At 39.9% G+C, this 20,814-nt stretch overlaps 1 protein-coding gene across 9 annotated transcripts in view; it reads left to right on the top strand.

Moving 5' to 3' along the window:
• AGBL1 (AGBL carboxypeptidase 1) overlaps positions 1 to 20,814 on the top strand; it is a 489,727-nt gene that overhangs the window by 137,389 nt on the left and 331,524 nt on the right. For all 9 annotated transcript variants that reach the window (XR_006179785.1, XR_006179786.1, XR_006179787.1 and 6 more), the window contains 3 exons: positions 3,962 to 4,091; positions 8,817 to 8,948; positions 12,097 to 12,273. Coding sequence is in view for 5 of the 9 variants with exons in the window: in XM_042875615.1 (XP_042731549.1) it covers positions 3,962 to 4,091; positions 8,817 to 8,948; positions 12,097 to 12,273 (439 nt within the window). In the remaining 4 variants the exon portion in view is untranslated. The remainder of the gene's footprint in view (positions 1 to 3,961; positions 4,092 to 8,816; positions 8,949 to 12,096; positions 12,274 to 20,814) is intronic.

Below are 20,814 nucleotides of genomic sequence, written 5' to 3'. Positions count from 1 at the left end.
CTGGTGTCTGTTTTCTTTTTCTCCTCTCCTCCCTCTGTATTCCCCCCTCTCTCTTTTTCCCCTCTCATTTTCCTTTCCATGCAGGGCATTGATCCAGTCTTACCACAGCCAACTGAAGAGTTCTGTTGACCATATCAGCCTTGGGTTAGCTTAGGTAGTGTCTCCCAGTCCAAACACATTTCAGAATTCAGTAAAGTTGGAAGCTGAGGTGCTTGGGATCTTTTGCTTTGCACTTAAGTCAAGCAGGCCTAAGGGTAAGACAACAAAGAAGACAAATGTTCAGTAAAACTTCACGTCAAACTTCGAGGTGCAAGATTAAAAGCAAGGTCTTTCAGTTGCAAACAGACTTAAAATGTTATTCTGTTTTTAACTGAATAAATCCATGCTTTAGCAACTTAACCTATTTCTCATTAACTCCCTCTGAGGTGTCCCTGCCTTCAGAGAAAGACCTAATGCTTTTCTTAGAAGTGCGTTTACTGCCTGTGGATTCAGAAGAGAAAACTCAACCTCATCTTTATGACTGTGGTGTATATCAACTGGAGATGTTAAGGATCCAGTTTTCATAGAGTAGTTCTCCCATTTGCAGTTCTGAATGACTACCTACCTTTATACATCTTCAGAGGTGAGGCTTGTAGAGGTGCAGGAGTATTACTGATGATGTGTAATGATATTTGCAGCCAACAGGCATCAACAGATTCACCTGTGGTTGAATTTTCTGCGCTCACAGCCAGTCAAAGGAGAGTTGTATGTGTTCCATCAGATCTTTGTTCCAGGGTCTGGGCTTGAATACTTTGTTCATTTTCCAGGGACACATGGCACTAGTATATCTGAAGGACAGATTGCCCAAGCATTTCTTTCCTCAGACAATTGTGAGTGCTGAATGCTTTGCTGTGTATCACTGTGGCAGTGTTTTCTGGCTACATACATTTTTAGAACAGCTTAGTTACGCTTAGAGGATCCTATCTTCTACCAGCTCCATAGTTTTCTTGAGTTATTCTAGAGCTACTCACAGAAACGTTACAGCCCTAGAGTCTGCTTGTAGTAAGAAGGTCAAAAGTGTTTGGTCTTGCTTGGTGGGAGAGACATGATATTTGCAGAGACTACTTCAAATTGTGGAACTGGTCCTTTCTGCAGTGGCCCTAATGGATCATATCTCTCAAAGGTTGTGGCTGAAATGTTTAATGGAGCCACTTCAGTTCTTATGTAGAACAAAAGAGAAAATAGTTTCCTTTTGTTGTGCTTTGGTAGCCAAGCAGTATAGTCCAAGAGGCAGCTAACAACTGTCCCACATGCTGACCCTCATTGAAAAACTGTTTAAATGTAGAAAAGGAAGTAGAGCTGTAACAAAAGTTCAATCCAAAGCATCAGACTTGTGAGCAAGGGAAATACAATTTAATTACGGGTAATCTGTATAGAGATAGAGGTGGGGTTTTCTTTACTGTATTGGAATTCCTTGTGGCAAACATTTTCATCACTTGGTTTGAGCCGCTTGTAGTCCCATCCGGGCTGTCACGTAGTCTCACTAATGCTGCAAAGGAGAGAAGACATAAAGCATTTAAAGCAAACATAATAGCATGGAACTACGTTGTGAGAAATGCCTTTTGATTTGAGAAGTGAATTTCATTAAATCCTGCCAAATGTAGAAAGCCAGTCTCAGCTTTCCAGTCCCTTCATTTGCTATCAGCACTTGAGATCAGCTTAATATTTTACCTTCACCCTTGGCTGCAGAGCATAACGGACAAAACCATTATCTGCGAATGTCATCACCATTAGGAGAGGAAGAGAAGAAGGAAAGGAACAAGGGAGCAGAGCTGGTGGGGATCTCCAAAAATAAACAGCCTTTAACACTATGATCAGAGGGAGAGAGCGAGATTGGAAAAATCAGTGTCTCATAATTTAATTAAAGTTCTGCATCTCCTTCAGAGCTGCGGCTACAAGCTGCCAGGCAGAGGACTAATGTTTAAAGGTCATTTATATGAGCAAAGATGTTCATCATTGGAGGAACAAAACTGAACTTTGCCTCCCAGTTTTTGCCTGCTTGCTGAGAATTTACCTTCCTTCCCTGCTGTAAATAACAGCTTTGCCTGTGAATGGCATGGGGCAATTGAACCGTCATAGGGTCTCCACTAGGAAGAGCCTCCTTTTTTATCAGACTTATGGAATTGGTAAATTGCAACATGGGCAGAGTGAAGACTGTCCAAAGAGTGAGGGTGCTGTGAGCTATGGACATGTCAGCATCCTGTGTAGAAGCTGTGCTTGTGAACCAGCACTGCATCCCAGAGCATAGGCCATAGCAGAACCAGACGCTGCAGTGAGAAGCACTGCAATGCTGTAGAGTTGATTAGGAGTTTTTTTCTTGCATCCTTTTCTAAAAGAACATGCATTTGTTCTTGTGTTCTGAAAGAAAAATTATATATATATATATATATATATACATATTACAAAGTGTTTTTTTGTTAAGTGACTTTTAAAATGGAGTTATACCCGCTGGAAGGAAGTTGTGTACGTACACAAGTTCTTAGCAGAAATACACTTGTAAATCTCAGCTGAGCATCTGATGTCCTACAGGTCAGGAGAGGTGAACCTACAGGTAACTTTGCCTGAAGGGCTATGAAGAAACATAACAGAGGTGATCATGTTTTCACATGGAATTTTTGGTAGAAGCATTCAGTGGCTTCTCGTGCTTTAGCTACTGGTAATATTTTCCAACTTTCAGAATGAGCAATGTAGCAGCTATGGGTTATGAAGAAAGAAGGGAATTCAGGTAACACTAGAACGAAAGTCAGAATGGGTCTTGTGATGTTGCCAGAAACCCCAAGATGGCATCAGAGACCTTGTTTTCCTCCATTAAAATCGTATGACATTTTTAGTGAATTTTATTGTTTCTTTGTTTTCCTTTCTTAACCAGTTCTCCAGTGTATCTAGTATTTTTTTTCAAGTATTCCCGTTTTAAGATCTTTTTTCTGCAAGCATCATTTGCAAGGCACTGATAATGTCAAAACTGCTGGATGCAATGCACCCCAATTTTAACGCAAGATTCTGCCTGAAGAGCACCAGATTGTGTCCCCAGGAATACATCTGTACTTATTCTGTTGCTAGGCTGGAACAGCAAAGCTGGGTGTAACTCTGTAGTAGGAATTTGTCCAGTACTTAAAATAGTTAGGCTCTGCAGTGCACACAGTCACTAATGAGGGAAATTAGTCAGATGTTGCAAAATTGCACGATGATGTACTGCTCCTTACAATCAAATATCCTGCAAAATTTTTCACTGATCACTGAGTCAGGAGCAGAATATTTTCAAGCCAACTAATGAAAACACTTTCTCACTGCAAATCTAAGATCCTTATTTAGCTTTTTATTCAGTCTTTGCAGTGAATCTAGGTAATTGTTCCACATAATGATGTAGCATGCATCAAGATCTTCTTGATGTGCTTCAGATAGCTACATTTCTCATGAGCGGAGGAGCTTAAATGAGATATCCAGCTCATCTCATTTAAGTGCATACATATTTCAGACTGGTCGAAGAGATTCAAGCACCTGTCTTCAATTAGAATGAGTAGGAGTTGGATGTACTTATTTGCTGTGGAGGTTTTGAGAAGCCTTTGCTGCATGTAAGCTGGGTGAGTTTTGTAGATAGCACAGAATTTAGAGCATTTCCGAAGATAATTTTGTTTGTAAGTAGTCCTGATTGTGTGTGTACTTAGGTAAAGGAAAATCTGCATTTATTTTCAGGGCTGTAACTGTGTGAATTCTGGAAGGAAAGGAAATGATCAAATCTGCATGCGGCACGCACCTCTGAAGCGTACTGACTGTTGATTCATTCCAATGCCATGTTAAAAATCTTTGATCTTTTATTTTAATTGACGTTCCCCATCACTGTGCCAGGTCTTGCCAGAATCAGGAACTCTTTGGAATCAGCTTTTCTTTCAGGGATTTGTGATGTGTTGCTTTGTGATTTCAGCCACCGTTGTTCCTTGAGTGGAGATGATCTGAACAGACAGTGGCTGACGCCCAGTTCTCAGCTTCATCCAACAATTTACCACACCAAAGGTCTTCTGTATTATCTGCGCAGCATCGGCCGGGCCCCTCTGGTGAGTAACTCCCAGTATCTTCTGTTGCTTATTGCAGTTGTGTGAGCAGCCTTGCTTTATGGCTGGAGAGATTTGGAAAGCATCCTATGCTGTTACACTTTCATCCTTCAGGAATGTTTTTGAAAGTCTTGGATTATCTGCTGAATCTTCTAACCAACTCCAAACTTCAGAGTCTTTGCACACCTGCAGTGTGAATATAAATTCTTTAAAGCTCCTTAGTATCCTCAAAGTACTTCAACTAAGCTAGATATTGGTAGTAGGTTTTTGCTGTCTTTCTGGCAATGACAGAAGAAATTCTGTAAAGGCTGAAGCCTGTAGTCTTCTGTGGTCTGCATGGATCATGCAAAAGCTGAGGCTGGAGCAATCTGTGCAATCACAGAAACACAGGAGATAGTCTTCAAAATGGTTGAACTTCCCTGCTGCTTTAGTGAGAAGAGAACGACTTCGACCAGAAGTTCATGAGGATGATGCTACTGGGATATATATGGGATCTATCCTCATCTGCTTTGTCTTGGTGCTCAGTAGACCGAATAGTTCTGAGACTTCAGGATAAAAAATGCTGAGAGTTTCAAATGTCGATGAACGGAATGGAAGCGGATGGACCGGCAGGTTGGCCTCTCATAGCCCCAGTTAGGCAGGAAATGTCCAAAGATGGACAGTTCCCTCTGGTCTTGATGAGAAAATCCTCAGATAAGGTGCAAATGTCTGTGAGTTTCTATAAGTGAATTTTTGTGGAAATATGCTATTTTTGGCCGAAACAACAGCCCTGACGTTCAGCTCTGTAGTCCAAGGAATCTATTGGAAGTTCAACTTGCAGCTGAGAGTTTACTCACCTACATTTTATTTGGGTTTTGAGCTACATCTGATCAGTTTTGTTTTACCATGCTTATCTTATTGGGTCTTTTTAATTTAAATTTATCAGAACCATCCCTGTCATATCCAAATGCATGAAGTTGAACATGAGCCCAGTGGAAGTTTTCATCCTGCCGAGTGAAGTAAGACTATTGATCGTATCATCTCTCTCACTCACAGGCAGTATGTCAGTCGTGGTAAACTGATTTTTCTTTGCCTTTGAAGAGTACATTGATTTTGGTTTTTACATGCTTACAAATGCCTTTTCCCCACTACAGAAGGGAGCTGGGTTTCTTCTGCCTTGCACTCACTGCCATGATGCCATGAAGCCAATTTCACTGATAGCCAAATGATTTCTGTGGAGTGGATTAGTTTCATTTATACTGGGGATGGGCAAGCAGTTTCTTCAAAGCAAACAAAAGATGCTTGAAAGAGAAAAGGAAATAACTTCAAAGTTAACAGCATTTCAAGCCAAACCCATTTTAATTGGTAACTTCAGCCATAGAAAACAGCCTTCTAAGTGCTTTTTCTTTTTTTTTTTTTTTTTTTGCTTCTCTTGTTGGTTCTGGAAACCCTGGTAAAAGAAAGGGGCTGGATGTACTGTGGTATTGCAGCTCTCCACTGCGGGGGATTTCTTGCCAACTGAGAGCAGTGGGAGTATGAGAGAGTGAGCTTGGGAGCAGCTGGGACTGAGGGGGAAAGAGATGCTGCTTTCCCCTTGAGCATTTGTGGTGAGGAAATGGTACAGTTTGCAAGTTGCACCTTGCAGTATGCAACAGAAAAGTGTAGCTCATACAGAGAGATCAAGCTGCAGCGAAGAGCAAGTTACTTTTGGAGGGGACAGAAAGAAGCTCCCAGGGACCAGGAAACACCAAGCAGTGTTTGCTTTCAAAGGTGTTCTGTGTTAAGCTTGGAAACAGATCTGACTGGAAGGATGTAGCTTTTCGTGAGCCAACAATGCTAGATGTGTCTACCTTGAGACTCAGGTTGGGTGCTCTCACAATGCTACTGAGGAAAGATGGAGATTTTTGAGAAAAAATACAGAAACTTCAAAATGTTCTGTTTGCCAACAGAGTTTTTTGCTTCCATTTTCTGTTTGCTTTTCGTTTGTTTTAAAAGCTTCCTGATTCTGTGAGTCATTGAGTGAATCTGTGAGGGGGATTGTTTTTGAGTTTGAAAGCAGGTCCTTACCTTTATGATGCTCAATGCTGGTATGTAACTTTAAATAGATCAAAATTTGCATGTGTATCTTGAGTCATACCCCAGTGAGCACAAGACTTGGAATCTGACTATGTGTTAGTATCCCAGCTGCACAAGATACATAGAGTAGAGAAAAATGGGTAGGTAAGTCCCAAGCTTGCCTTGTGGTTGCTCAGACATAACCCCAGAAAAGTTCTTCATTGGGTGCTGCAACTACAAAATACAGTTTTTTCTTGGCTAAATGTTGAGGCTTAAGCTGCTCTGTAGAATAAAAATAGAGCAGAAGAATGTATTATAAAAGAAAACAGTTTGTCATAAACATTGAGAATAACTGCAATATTCAGGAAAATTAATTAAAATGAAGGTCTATGCAATGCACAAATGGAATGGAAATATTTCCAGTAGCGCTGACTTCTCTCCTGTGGAGGTGGGTGGCAATCAGTGATGCATCCCAGGGCATGAAACAGTGGTGTTACAGAGCTTGGCTCTTATAATCCTTTACTAATATGGAACGCTTATTCCTGACTTGTCACTTAGGGACTCACTGGCAGGTTTCTTGAGATGCAGAATTATAGACCTCCTACTTATCAGGCAGCAAAGCTATCTGAGCAGCTGATCATCCCTGTGTGGTTTCCGATAAGTAATCTTTTAGGTAATAATATATGCATCTTGCATGTTAGTAATTCTGTAAATTGGCAGGTAATTGATACCCGGTTGAGCTGGGATCTCTGCCTCGAAATAGAACCACAGCTATAAAATCTTCTTTGATATTCATAGGAGTAAATTCTAGGTGGTACCTGTGGTTAAACTAATCTATGTCTGTATTGCTGGAAGCATAGATGGAACGCTAACTGGAAAAATGCCCGTCATTAAAAGAACCAATAAATGCAGCTGTTTGGAAGGGGCCTTTATGGGATAATTCCCTGTGTTTCAGGCAGTTGCTTGCAGTGCAGGGCTGCATAAGCCCTGTGTGTGCACATGGCCTGGCGGCTCAGCTCTGCTGTGGTCTCAGCTCCAGTGCTACGTGCAGGTTTGGTGCCACAAGATAAGAAGGTAAAACTGTTAGAGCCTGAAGGATGGCTGCAAAGATGATGAAGGGTCTGGAGGGCAAGGTGTGTGAGGAGCTGCTGGAGTCCCTTGGTTTGTTCTGCCTAGGGCAGAGGAGCTGAGGGGAGGCTCATGGCGGCGGGGGTTCAGCGCTGCTCTCCAGTGACTCCACAGGACCAGAGGGAACAGCACTGAGCTGCCTCAGGGGAGGGTCAAGAGGGGAAGGTTCAATACACGGTTTGAATTTTGGATGGTCTGTATGGAGCCAGAAGTTGGACTGGGTGATCCTTTTGCAGGTCCTGTCCAGCTCAGGGTGTTCTGTGGCTACAGCTGTGCAGTTAGTTAGGACTTGTGGGATGAACCTCTGTGTGTGTGTGTCTTAGCATCTCCAGTCAGTGTACAGCTTGTCCGAGCAGCTGCAAGTATTTAAATACTCAGTTCCTAGATTATTAAACTTCCTGACCGGCTGCAGCTAAACTCAGTTACAGTGTAACTAGTAAATAAGCATACTAGGCTAAAACTTGCCTTAACAGTTGGTGGAAGAAGTTGATCTACTCCATCTGTCTGTGCTTATACAAGAACACATATTTTTCTCCCTCATTTTTTTTAATTGATCCATAGTTCTTCCCTACCTCTTGACACCTGTCCCTTTGTCTCTGATACATGCCTCAGAAAACTATTTAAATGAGATCATGAAGTTCCTTTCTAATCAGCACTAAATATTGTTTTTAAATGAACCAATGTCTTCTCTTCAGAAATCCTTGTCTTTTCGTTGACAGATTTCTGAGTTTTCCTGATAAAGGCACAGAGAATATATGTAACAGCAGTCTGTATTGACTTCATATTTCTGAGGGCAATGAGATTGATTATTATTTAACACTTGTGTCAATATTTACCTCTTGGGTCATTAAATCGTGATTTTCATTTTTGTTGGAGTTGATATCTGCCTATGAGGGCAATCAAAACTTCCATTAAAACCTGTAATGTACCTTGTACCTAGTTTATATGACATGAGAGATGGATTAGATAGATAGATTATGGAATGTATGATAGAGTATGGAATCAGATTATTTGTCACAAAGACAGATAATGCTCTGTGCTTGATGTCCAGGAATTCAAGTAAGGATCTGACCACGTATGATACATTTTTACACAATTGCACAATTACATTTTCCTGAAAAATACGTAGCACAGTTTTTGAATTTAAAGAAGCCAAGATGGTTAATTACTGGGGAAAGGTGCAGTTTTTAAATCTGCTGAAGATAATGCTGGAGTTGAGAAGTCAGAGGAGCCTGACAAATTGCTGTGTTGTATCATAAGTTACCATGAACTCTCAGGTTCCTGAGTTGGCATGGAATCTTGCACAGGTGTCATGTTTATTTCTGCTGTAGACAGAAATGCACTGGTGTTGACACTGGATTCATGAGATCATGTCAGATCCAATAGATAAAGCAAGGTACAGCTGACTAACAAAGTTTGACACTGATTATAGGCTGGGCCCAGAGCACTAAGTTTTTCTGAAGAGAACTGAAAAGAATTCTTCACATATAGTGTTTATAGCGTCTGTTGTGAAGAACCAGGAAATTTACTTCAGTATTCAAGATTTTCCCTTTTTTTCCTCTCTAGGTATTCTGTGACTACCATGGCCACTCCCAGAAAAAGAATGTGTTCCTCTATGGTTGCAGCATCAAGGAGACTTTGTGGCAAGCAGGCTGCACGGTTGACACAGCAGTTATCACAGAAGATGTTGGCTACAGGGTAGGTCCACTTTGTTCCTTTCTGCAGTTGCTGGCATATATGTACACCTACACCTCTCCTTAAGATGAGGTCAGATCACAAGTTCTGTAGGTATGTGCAAACTTCTCTTTCTCCAGAGGAGTAGAGATGCAGAAAAATTCAAATAATTCCTGGTATCTTCATGCACCAGCTATCAGCAATAATATTGTCAATAGATGGATCTCTATTTCGTTTTATTAAGATGCTCTTTTACTGTCTTCAGCCACTGACTAATAGGGATGTTGTATTTTTGCGTTTTGTAAGTTCCAAGTATACGTGTGCTTCTCTCATCCACAACTCATGAGAAGTCCTTGTGGAAACACTTGTTTCACAAGGAAAGCAGGTAGGGGGCTTACAATCAGAACATCGCGTGTTGTATTTGAATTCAGAGAGCTGGAAAAGGCTGAGGATAGCTCACTGTTACACAAACAGAATTCAAATGCTGCTTTCAGCATCTGGTGCCTGTCTTGAATCTGCAATGAAGAAACCAAGAGCAAGTCTCCAAGGGTGTCCAAGAATCTGCAGTGGCCTAGATGAAAGATTTTGTGATTAGAATTCTCCCTTTTGCACAATATGGGAAGTTTCTGTCTTTCCTCCCATGAGTAATTGGGGATGATCCTGGCCTCCATGATGGATTTACTTCCCAAAAACGTGAACGCAGTACCTTGAGAAAATTGTGATTTTTGAATAGCCTTTGCTGTAGCCCTTGACCATTCATGAGAGAAAGAGTCATTGTTACCTTCTAGTATTTGGCCTCAGATGACTTGCATAGCATTGGCATCGCAAAACCCAGCCTCAGGATTTCTCCTTTTAATCGCCGTTCCAGGCCCTTGAACAGCAATCTCTGAAGGGGCATCAGTAAAGAATCCTAATTCCATTCTGACCAAATGGGAATGGAGGTTTATGGACAGGGGTCCTGTATGAGGAGCAGCACCCCTGCTGTTGTGCATGCTAAATCTAGCTGCGTGAGAGACAGGGCGTGCAGTTATACTAATGTATTGTCATAAAAGAATCCTTTGAAAAGATGTGTTTGCACCATCCCAAAAATACAATTGAAAGATAATTAATGAGAAAAGCAGAGAAGAAAGAACTATTAGTGTGAAATCCAGTGAAAGCTGGTGAAATGAAAAGAATATTAAATTCAGATTTGCTAATGCTTCTAAATGAGTCCTGACTACAGAGACATTACTGTTACCTGCCAGCGTTTCTATTTAATCAAATGTAAAAGATTGATTATGCATATAATTTCAATTGTTTTTAAAGACTAAACTGGATTAGGGATCTGATTATGGTATTTCATATTTACAAAAATCTGTGTGCTGCTTCAGATAAGGGCAGAATGAAAACTATCTGGGCCTTCACGCACGGTTTAACTGGATCTAATGATTGTGCTCAGGATTATAATTGTTTGGGTGACTGTGCTGTATTTTTAACCTGGCTCCAGGAAAACCAGGAAGTGCTGCATGGAATTGTAATATTTTGCAGCAAATTGTACTTTGGAGGCAATTCAGAAGCAGTGAATGTTTAGTCCAGAGCAAGTAATCAATTTTAAAGATTCCTCTGTTCAGTATTCTCACAAGAAAAGGAATGCTGTAGCTCTTAATAGCACAGTGCAGATCTTAAGAGTTAGGCTCATGCTGGTCTCAGCTTTGAAATGTAACCTCTCACTTTGTTCCTATTCATCAGTTTCTTCATCTGATGAATGGATCTTATGGATCTATAGATCTGCACCTTACAGAACTGGTAGGGTCCGTTCACAGCTGTAGATAGGATATACTGGAAATAACATTTACTTTATTACAGAGGTATGTATGATTAAGATGTTTGCAGTGGATATGGCAGAATAGTTTAGGCCAAAGATTTATCATCTGCATCAGTCATGCTTTAAGAGAAGACCTGCTATTAAACATTACTTTTTCAATTTTGATGAAACCATGTATTCCTGTACAGAGCGATGACGTAAAGCTCAACAGAGTGGAACTAGAATTGCTTAGAATCAATCAGTTTCACTGATTGTTATTGGAAAGTGAAATTAGCTGGTTGGCTTTCACCACCCAAACTGAATGAAATTCGAGGGTAAATGCCATTAGCAATGAGCAGAAGCTCCTTCTGGATGATTCCATTCTATTCAGAAGTTTAAGAAAGCTGTCATTAAAGAAATAATGAAAGTTCTTATTTTGCTTGCTCTTCACTTGATGGACCAGATGGTCTTTGGGCAGCATGGAAGTACTACCATTTATATGCATGTATGTGCATATGTATGTAAAAGCCCAATTTCTACACAGCACACCTAGTGTTAATGTATCTAGAATATGTTTTTACAGGTAGCGTGAAGAAGTGTTGCATCCACACTGATAGAAATATTTGATAGCACAGTGTATTAGCAGTTTTTATAGGCTGTTGTTGAGAAAAATGATGTCTAGAATAAGAAAATTACTCAGAGCTAAGAGATAATTTTACTGAATTTTCATATTTACTCTTTATTGTCATTTTCTATGTGGAGTGTATCCAATGTACCATGTGATCCCAGATGAGAATATTTTGGTTTATTTCACAATGCAAGATAGTTAAATGTTAAGCTCTATTTTCCTATAATTATCTGTGACCTTCAGTGGGATTACACGTTCCCTTTCTCTGCTATGTGCTTTGTTCAAACAAAATTCTTCCTGTAGCTGAATCCCTTGTCAAATTATGAATGCATAATGGGAGGAGCTGGAAAGGAGAGAATGGAAACATTGTGTGCAAAGCTATGACTGCAACCCGCTAGGCAGAACAGGGAAATGTAGTTAATGTTGAAGCAGCTTGAAAGTAAAACTTTGTAAGTGACTTCAGCAGTCCAAAACTATTTGGTGTGCAGATACTTCATTTTGGATGGGATGTACCAAATGTACTTCTAGCATTTTTGTCTGTGACTGGGGAAAAAAAAAACACAAACATTGGAATGTGAAGATTTCACTTGGGATGAAGATGAGTCCAGTTTGGCACTAGTTGGAACATCACAGTGACAGTTTCTACAGATAGATTTGGTGATACGCACTTTAGAAAGCATAGGTCTCTGTAGATGTGTGGGTGATACAAATGCACGTGCATCTGTTCAATTCATTTTCTAATTGCTGATACTTTCTCATAGACTCTCCCTAAAATCCTGGACAAAGTGGCCCCTGCGTTTGTCATGAACAGCTGCAGCTTCCTTGTAGAAAAGTCCCGCAAGTCGACGGCCCGGGTGGTGGTGTGGCAGGAAATGGGTGTGCTGAGGAGCTACACCATGGAGAGCACGTACTGCGGCTGCAGCCACGGCCTCTACAAAGTAAGAACATCTTCCAAAGAACTACATCCACCCTCCTTCTAATGCATGCCTCGTGAGCTTGGAGGAATAAAGAGAGAGTGCTGTTTTCTTGCTGTTTGATATTGCCAGCTTCCTTGTGTACGAGTGTAGCTGTGCCTTCTGGGTTTCTTCTCAGCTAAATCTTTCCATGATCCCTCTCTCCTTTAATCTTCCATGCCAAGGAAGTGGATTCCTTGCTATGAGGTTTCATTTGACGCTGAAGTAAAAAGAAATTCCAGTCTAATGCCAAAAGCATTGAGCTGAAGGAAGGAATGTTTTTGAGATGATGCGGAGTATTTATGTCTAATGGTATTCACAGTCTAAGGTAAGTCTAAGGTAATTAACATGAATATCAGGAGTCATACACTTTCTGTTGCAGTCAATCTGAGCATTTGCTTGGCTAAACTTAGGAGCCTGCACTGAGAATTTTGCACTTGGAATTTCCTGTTACTATCAGCCAAAGGTAGCTGATCTGTGAGCTCAGGCCATGGCTTTGACTATGAACTAGATGGACCAATTTGTTACCAAATGAGGTTCTAGATATTGTGGGAAGGACTGCACTTATGCTGTGTGAGTGCATCTGAGACAGGAGCCTCTTGGCACTTCTGAAGTACACAATCTGAACTCTGGTAATTGTGTTTATCTGTTCTTAATTCTCCACTTACTCAAATGGTGAATTCTTTTTGTTCCTTTCCCAAATCTGTTGCTTTCTTGGAAGGGATTCCATGCTCCACCTTATTTCTCCCACAAGGGAGCAATCCTCATCTGTAGAGCATTAATATGTGGTTAAGGATCCGAAAAGACCCTTAAGGAAAGAGCCTTTATTACAAATAACAATAAGACATTCAAATTATTGTTCTTTTCAAGCTCTATACTATCCTTTTATTTTCCATAGAATGTAGCCAGCAAGTTCTTGACTACTGTTTTAACAGTGCTCAACACATTATTTCCAAGATAGAAAAGGCAGAAGAAATATCTGAAGACAGTTTAAAGAAAGAAAGTATAACTGCCCTGAGCATTACACTTAGTGCTCCCTACTCTGAGAAGTGCTCATGGATTTTTAATAGGCACCACAGGTTGTGGCAGGATTTTAAACCTATAGACAGTGGGGGAAAATTCTACCTTGACTAATATCAATGGTAAAACTCCTAGTGATCTCCATGGAGAATTTAACTCATTTCCTAGATAATCAGAGTAACATCTAAAAGCAGTTGGACATCAGTTTTTATCAATGTCTAATGATTTGCTCTCTACTTCCTTTAGTATCTTCAAACCAAATTTGCTTAAGTGTGTGCCAGCAGATTTAAAATGTTTTATGCAACAGTCTCCCAAGTCCACCACCACTTAGTAAGCTGGTGGTCAGACTTCTGATAGTGTTGATAGCAGTTCTGGATCCTGATCTTTCTTCCTGCTTGAAAATGGTGAAAGTAATGGTGAATGCAGCTGCTTTGCTGGCTGTAAACTGAGATACAAACTTCTTGTGCTTGGAGTTGCCCATATCTGATAGGGAGTTTGCAAAGAATTTAGGAAAAACAAGAAAGCTTTAAAAAGACTGCAAGAGGCTTAAGTGCTAAATGCATAGAGCTTCAGGTGAGCCTCCTCTCACCACAGAGCAGTGTTGTAGGAGGGCTGAGTTAAACCAACAGGCAGCCTGTCTGATAGAAAGTCCAGAAAAGAAGTTCCTAAAGTTTTTCGAAGGCACAGTGTGTTCATATCTTGGATAGAAATGTGACTTTCATTTCTAAAGCATTTTAGTGAGTGGAAAATAAGGTATGAATTTGTTACTAGTGATATGTAAATGAGAAACAGTTGTGACCCCAGCCTCGATTAAAAGTCGTTTGATTTCCAGTGGGTACGGGGGAGGGCAGAAATGAGAGCAAAAGAAAAGATGACTTGTCTCTGTTGAATCTCTCTGTCTGTGTGATCAATGGAAATGCAATAAGCCATCTACCCTTAAGGAAGAGAAACATAAAACTAAAGGAACTATTGATCTTATCTAAGGTTTTATTCAACATGAGGAAGAAGAAAAGAAGGGGAAAAAAAGTCCAGACTCTTTCATTTTGTCTGGATTGTCCAATTGAGTCTTAGAACAGCAGTGTCTCCATTTGAAAGCTGCTTAAAACAAAGCGGCCCATTTCAATGAGGAATTCTCCTTCCTACTTCTACCAGTTTACAATCACACAATCAAAACAAAAAATGTTCAGAAACTGCCTATCATTTGTCTCGCAGTGTGAAAGCAGTGTGTATTACTCCTTCAATGGAACTATTACCCTCCAGGTTTTTATTGCTGTCCTCCTTTTGCAGGATGTTGAGCCATCTTGTCTTATTTGGCTTGTAGAATACTGAATGTAAGGCTGTACCATGAGAGGTTCTACACGGTACAATCAGGAGCAATCATGGGCCCAAAATAATCAAATCTGCACTAACACATATGGATGTTCTTTTAAGTTTCTTCCGTGTGATTCATTTTTAAACTTGTGTGTCTCTTTGTTGTTACCATGTCCTATCATGATACACTTTATTCTTCTTGATTCTTTGTTACCTGGCCTACTAGTTAAGACCCCTGTAGTAACATAGTGCACTGGGCTGTTCAGTTTACTAACTGTGTTCATCATCCTACAAGTTGATATATTTTGTGCCATGTATACATTTGCATTCCAAAACAGGTATATTAGCAACACAGCAAATCTCAAAACTCAGCTTCATGCTCTTTTAGTACGTGCTATGTTGGAAAGGCATTTTCCTTGACATGTTGTGCCTGGTGGAGGAGATGAAGTACTAATATAAATAGACTTCAGCTTCTTGCTTCAAAGGGATATGCACGACAAGGAGTAACAAATGAGATTTTAAATTATTCCAGATATCTTGACAGGACCCTTTGAAGGAGATTTTACTGGTGACATGGATCCCTTTTTGAAGAAAGTCTTTGGGAGAATCAAGAAAAAAATTAATTCTGTCCTGCCTGATGCTTCTGAGTTAGAAGAGTAGAATACCCCAACTTTTATCACCAGGCTTGATGAGAGGGGAAAGCCATTGATTTGCAGAAATGTTGGAATTAGGCAGAACAGCACCAAGCAGAGTGGCCATACGTTCATAAGAAATTGTTGATAGTTCAAAACACCTTTGTTGAAAGGAGGATTTCGGGAATTTCAGGAATGCTCTTCCACAGAACCCATGCTCATGCTGGAAGAGTTTTTCCTCTTTTGAGTACAACTACTCAGCTCACTGAAGTGGTGAAGCAAGCCAGAGGTGATGGATACCATAACTTAGCTGTTGTTGGTTTTTTTATTTTTGTTGGTTGGTTTGATTTGGTTTTGCTTGCATCCTCTCCAGTCATTTACAGTAGGAGAAGGTAGAGGTAAAATTGTGCCTGATGATACAGCAGCAATTGGCAGATAGAACCTGGCTGGAGTAACTGGCAAAGTCATGGCCTGCCTAACTGTTAGAAGCCCTCATCTCTACAGAACTCACCCCAAATAAATAGAGAGTAAATGTCCCTGAAGGTTCTGTGAGCCATCTTCTTGTGAGTGAGTGTGTCATCAGTAATGTGCCATGTGTTGTACAAATCATGTACCATCTTGCTGAAGTTTGCCTTGCTCTGTTTAGTAGATTAATGAATTGCATCTTTTTTTAATGCTGTATTGGCATAAAACCAAGATAACTTTCTTGGTAGATCAGAGCCAATAGTTTGTATTTCAGAGATGGAAGTACTTAAATACTGAGCTGCTGATAAACTGGTAGCAGAGCTGGATAAAAAGCGCTGCATCCCAGCCCCTTATACAGTTACTGCAGAGATGAGAGTCTAATAAAAGAGAAGAGCTGCCATTATGTATGCCCTGTAACCTGGCTAGTGTTTACTGAATTATTTTATACAAGTAATGAACCAGGGAATTGCCACGAAGGTGTGGCAGAAATAAAGCAGGATGCCAAGGTGAAAGCCTTTCCTCCTGCTACTCTTTCGGGGTGGACTGCTCTGGTTTGACCCATTTCTGCCCAAAGTAACCGTATTGTTACTAATATATCATTCGTCCCTGAAATTGCAGCACTATTTCTTTGTACTTAACTGTAAGCAATGAAAGATTTTCTTTATCTTCCTTATTATTGCATATTGCATACTGTATTTCTGAGGAATTTTTATGTATGCCTTACTCATAAGCACTTTATTACAGTCAATAGTCAGAAATTGAGTTGTTTTGAGGGAGCTTGCAGTCGCATAACATTGCTTCTGTATGCCAGTAAGATGTAGATCATTCTCGTAATTGGACGCCTAGCGCACAGGCTTGCAAATAATTTTAATTTGGACTTTTGCCAGCATTCAGGCACCAACAGAAATGGTTGCAGCAATGTTCTTACCACAGAGCATATTTGACAACTATTTGCAGAAGGGAAAAGAAGAGAGATGGGGTTTATTCTGTGCTTTCTGATGCGCATTCCTGTAAACTGTTTACATCTTCTATGAAGTCTGAGACTTTTCCTATTTCTGGTTTCCATTGTCTCCCACGTTTTACACATTTCCTAAGTACGGGTAAGTTTCACAAGCATCCAGAAGTTTCTTTCCAAAAAAACGATCTCCAAAATGTGCATTTAGCAAACCCTCTGAGGCCTGGGCATGTCTTTCAAAGGCAGATGCTGAGAAATACAGAAGAATGTTTTTTTTTTCCTTCATAGTTCTGCTTCCAGTTCTGGTCCAAAGTGACTCAAATTGGAAGCAGATGTAATAGTAAGAAAAGTATAAGAGAAAAAAAAAATAGTTATCTCGTAGTAATCTAAGGATTGAATAATTAAATTAAGGTTTCTGCTTATTATATTTTCTTTAGTTGTTACCCATTGCAAAAGTTTGCTTCCTGTTTTCTATATTTTCCTGCCCTTTTTGTGTCCACCAATTCTTTTTAGTAAATTATGATTCACTTTTCAAGATATTCTAATTGTACCTTTTAGTCTTGGTGAATACTACAATGTAAAGGTTAATGGCATTTAGAAAATGAGCAAAGGCACGTGGGAAGGAGCAAACCAACCAGGAGACAGTGAGCATTCATCTTCCTTGGATTGCCAGAGTAACATAACGATTAGTCTGCAAGCACAGCACCATGACTTGTGGCTTGCAGCCACAAACCTGTGTTTTCTGGTCCTCTTAGGCTGGATTGAGTCAGATGAGCTAAGTCTTGGATGAGAACTCTCCACAGACTTGGCAGAAAAAATGAGTGCTATATCCTAACCCAGATTTTGTTGATATAAACATGTTACAAAAGGAGAAATATATATGGTCTTCAACTACAACGAAATGAAAAATCGGCTAACTTCTCTGCCTTTGGAACCAATTTCAAAGCTGATCGAATAAAATCTCTGCTTCCCCACTCCAAAAAAGCAGCCTAGTACAATCTGAGCCCTTTGGAAGTAAAAGTATCTTAAATTAGTTCCTTTGTCTCTGCTGGAGATAGATTACTGAGGGCTGTCTGTCAGTGTAACTGAAGATCAGGTCCCATCCCATATTGTGGTTTGTAATTGCTTTGTGTTTCTTTTATTTTTTTCAACACAACAGAAAGTAATGATGGGATGAGATCATAGCAGATCTGACTCTGCAGAGTTGGAAGCATCTAGTTCTGTAGAGGTACACTGCACGTGCATGTATTTAGAATAACAAAGCAGAGCCATCATGTGCTCCCTTCTTGCTCTCAACTCTTTTCCACTATCATGCAATGGGAGTTGCCTTAGCTCTGCTGTTTATCACTTCTGTTTGGGACTTGTCTTAGAGTGCTTGTTCCAACAAATCCCTACAATCCTTTCTTTTTACTTGCAAATGATGTGAGCATCTCCTAGTTAGCAGCTGGTTTATTAAACTAAGGGACACATCAGATTCTGTGGGGCTGAGGAAAGGAGAACAGATGTTACCTTGATTCTGAACCTTTCTGAATGCTGGTTTCTCTTTTTCTTTTTTTTTTCCCTTCCAATATACTGTAAATAACTGATATCTCTGCTTTTTTGGGTTTTTATGAGATCTTTCTCCCTCAACTACTTTTACACTTTCCTAGACGCTTGGTTGCAGCCCAGCGTTTCCATATTCTCTGGAAGAGAGGTGGTAGTAGGTACAGATTTAAAAGGGTTATCAAACTGCTTACCTAGAAGGGAAATCAAGAACAAGACTACGTGGAACCAAAAATGCTGTCATACCTATTTTCTAGAAGTTGTGAATGGGATTAGATTGAAGATTCCTGGTGCTGACATTGCAAACCCAGACAGCTTAGAAGCAAAAAGTCCATTTGCAATTAATTGCATTTGTGTCCTCATGGAAATGATACCACACTTTGTGAGGGAACAAGGTATGGACTCATGCCTTGTCCCCATGTTTTCATTCAGCTGACAATATACTGTTACTGGGGCACCATCTGAAAATGAACAAAACCAGTGTACTTATGTGAAGGCATAAAAGCAACCAATGTGATCCCATTGTCAGCCAAGGGAGTGGGTTCTTGCAGGTGCTATCAGAAGCAGCAGGATCTCCTAGAATTAAATCATTGCTGCCATATTCAGAAATTAAACCGTATTTTGTATAGCCAGAAGGCTGAAAATGACTGTCAAGTTGTGGTCAGGCCCATTTATAAATCCTGTTTATTCAGTTTAAGGTTACAGCTGAATATCTGGCATGGCTTCAGATGTAGAATTGTTAGAGGCCTAACTACTTTTACAATACAGATTATTAGAACAAACAGAAAACTACACAAGTGAAGCAAATTATATTCTTAAAGATTAATTTTAATTTTCTATTAATTAAATGAATGGTGACACAGATCAGACAATTGCAATCATATACACCTGTCTGTGTTTTTTTTCTGCATGAAATGTTACTCTTTCAACTGAAGCCCACTAAACAGTTCTGCATGGTGCAACCTTGAATATCAGTGGGATTTAAGTCTGCTAATGAAAAGAACTCTTGTGAAGGATGTGAGACAGAAAAGCAAAATTCCTAATGAAAGCTAGCTGTAGTATTCTAGCAGTGTCTCTTTAAAAATCTAAATATCATTGCACATAATCCTTTCAAGTTTTCTATGGAATTACAGCAGCTAGGGTTTTGATTTCTGATGTCTCTCTTGCTTGTTAATCTGGTCCCATGTGGATTTATTGTACAAATCTATTTGGCAGCTGAAAATTGCCCTTTGATGAAGCTCATAGTCTAATCATGAACTCCTCAGGCATGGAAAATAAGAATGGGGAGGTGGCAAAAGCACAGGCTAAAGGAGCTGTGTTTGTCTTTTGCTCTGCATGGATTTTAGAAGCATCACAATTTCAAAGTCTTTTACACACAGGATTTTATGCAAAGATTGATTTTGCATCTCTTATTATCATAACATTTGCTGTGCTGGGTCAGACCATCGGTCCACATCATCAGGTATCCTGCCTCATACAGAGTTTGGTTCCTCATGGTTCCTAAGAGAACAAAACCAGGCTGTGGTGCAACTGATTCAATTACACTAAGACATGGAAAAGAAGAAATAATCCTACCAGCCCACACAACCTGCCTCCTGTCTGCTTCATATGCTGCAGCATGAGGCCTGATTATTTCAAGGGTGTGGTAATGATAAAGAGTAACTTTCTCTATAAATAACTATGGCACTTTTCTAACCCCTTTCTTAATATTTTCCCATATGCTTCCAATATCGAGTATATACTATATATTGAAATCAGTTCTCACTTCTTTCTCCATTCTGTCCCTTTGCTGATTTCTGCATCGAACTTCTCACAGATGCTGTAGCTCCCAGGTTGTTTAATCTGTTGTTCTCTGCCACATTCGCTGCTATCTTTATTCTTCTGTGATCCAGTTGTAGGTCCCTTGATCTTGACAAAAAGAAATCAAACTAGATCTATTCATTCTCGCCAACTTTGAAATCTGTAGGTGCATGCTTTTTTTCTTTTTTTTCATCCAGTTCTCATCTCTTTGGTCTCTTCTTTTTTTTGTGTTCCCAATCCAGATTTATTTTTTCTTATGTGCTAAGCTCTGTACTAACAGTGTTATCTTTCCTCTATTTTTTCCTTCTTCCACAACACTTATTTCAGCTTATGGTCCCAGAAGGGACCATCAGCTCTTCTGGTTTTGACCTTCTATACAGCATAGGCCTTTGGGCTTCACCTAGGCAGCTTTGTACCAAACCCTGTAACTTGTGTTTGTGTAAGAAGATTTTTTGTAGAAGAAAGAATTCAGACTGGATTTGAGAGCATCACATGATTGGAAATCCATCTGGTCCCCTGGTATTTTGTTCCAGGGATCAGAAAGTGCTAAATATTATTTCCTTGTACAAATTTGAATTCGTCTGCCTGCTATTTTCAGATGTACTCTAGTTTTTTCTCTGCTGGTTTAAAGAGATCTTTAGTAATTCCCAGTTTCTTCTCTTAAAAATACTTACTATGCAACCAAGACTCCTTTCACTTTTTTCTGATGATTAATTAAAACAGGCTGAATTCTATGATAGTTTGTATGAGAACGTGCAGGTAAGTACCTCTGAATTAGCTAAAGGAGCAAGTGGAAAGTCC

Source organism: Lagopus leucura, unplaced genomic scaffold (genome assembly GCF_019238085.1).
Source record: "Lagopus leucura isolate 7727_CA_CO unplaced genomic scaffold, USGS_WTPT01 Super-Scaffold_100015, whole genome shotgun sequence".
Taxonomy (NCBI): Eukaryota; Metazoa; Chordata; class Aves; order Galliformes; family Phasianidae; genus Lagopus; species Lagopus leucura.
Note: the sequence above shows the minus strand (reverse complement) of the source record. Positions and strands in the feature narration are given on the sequence as shown.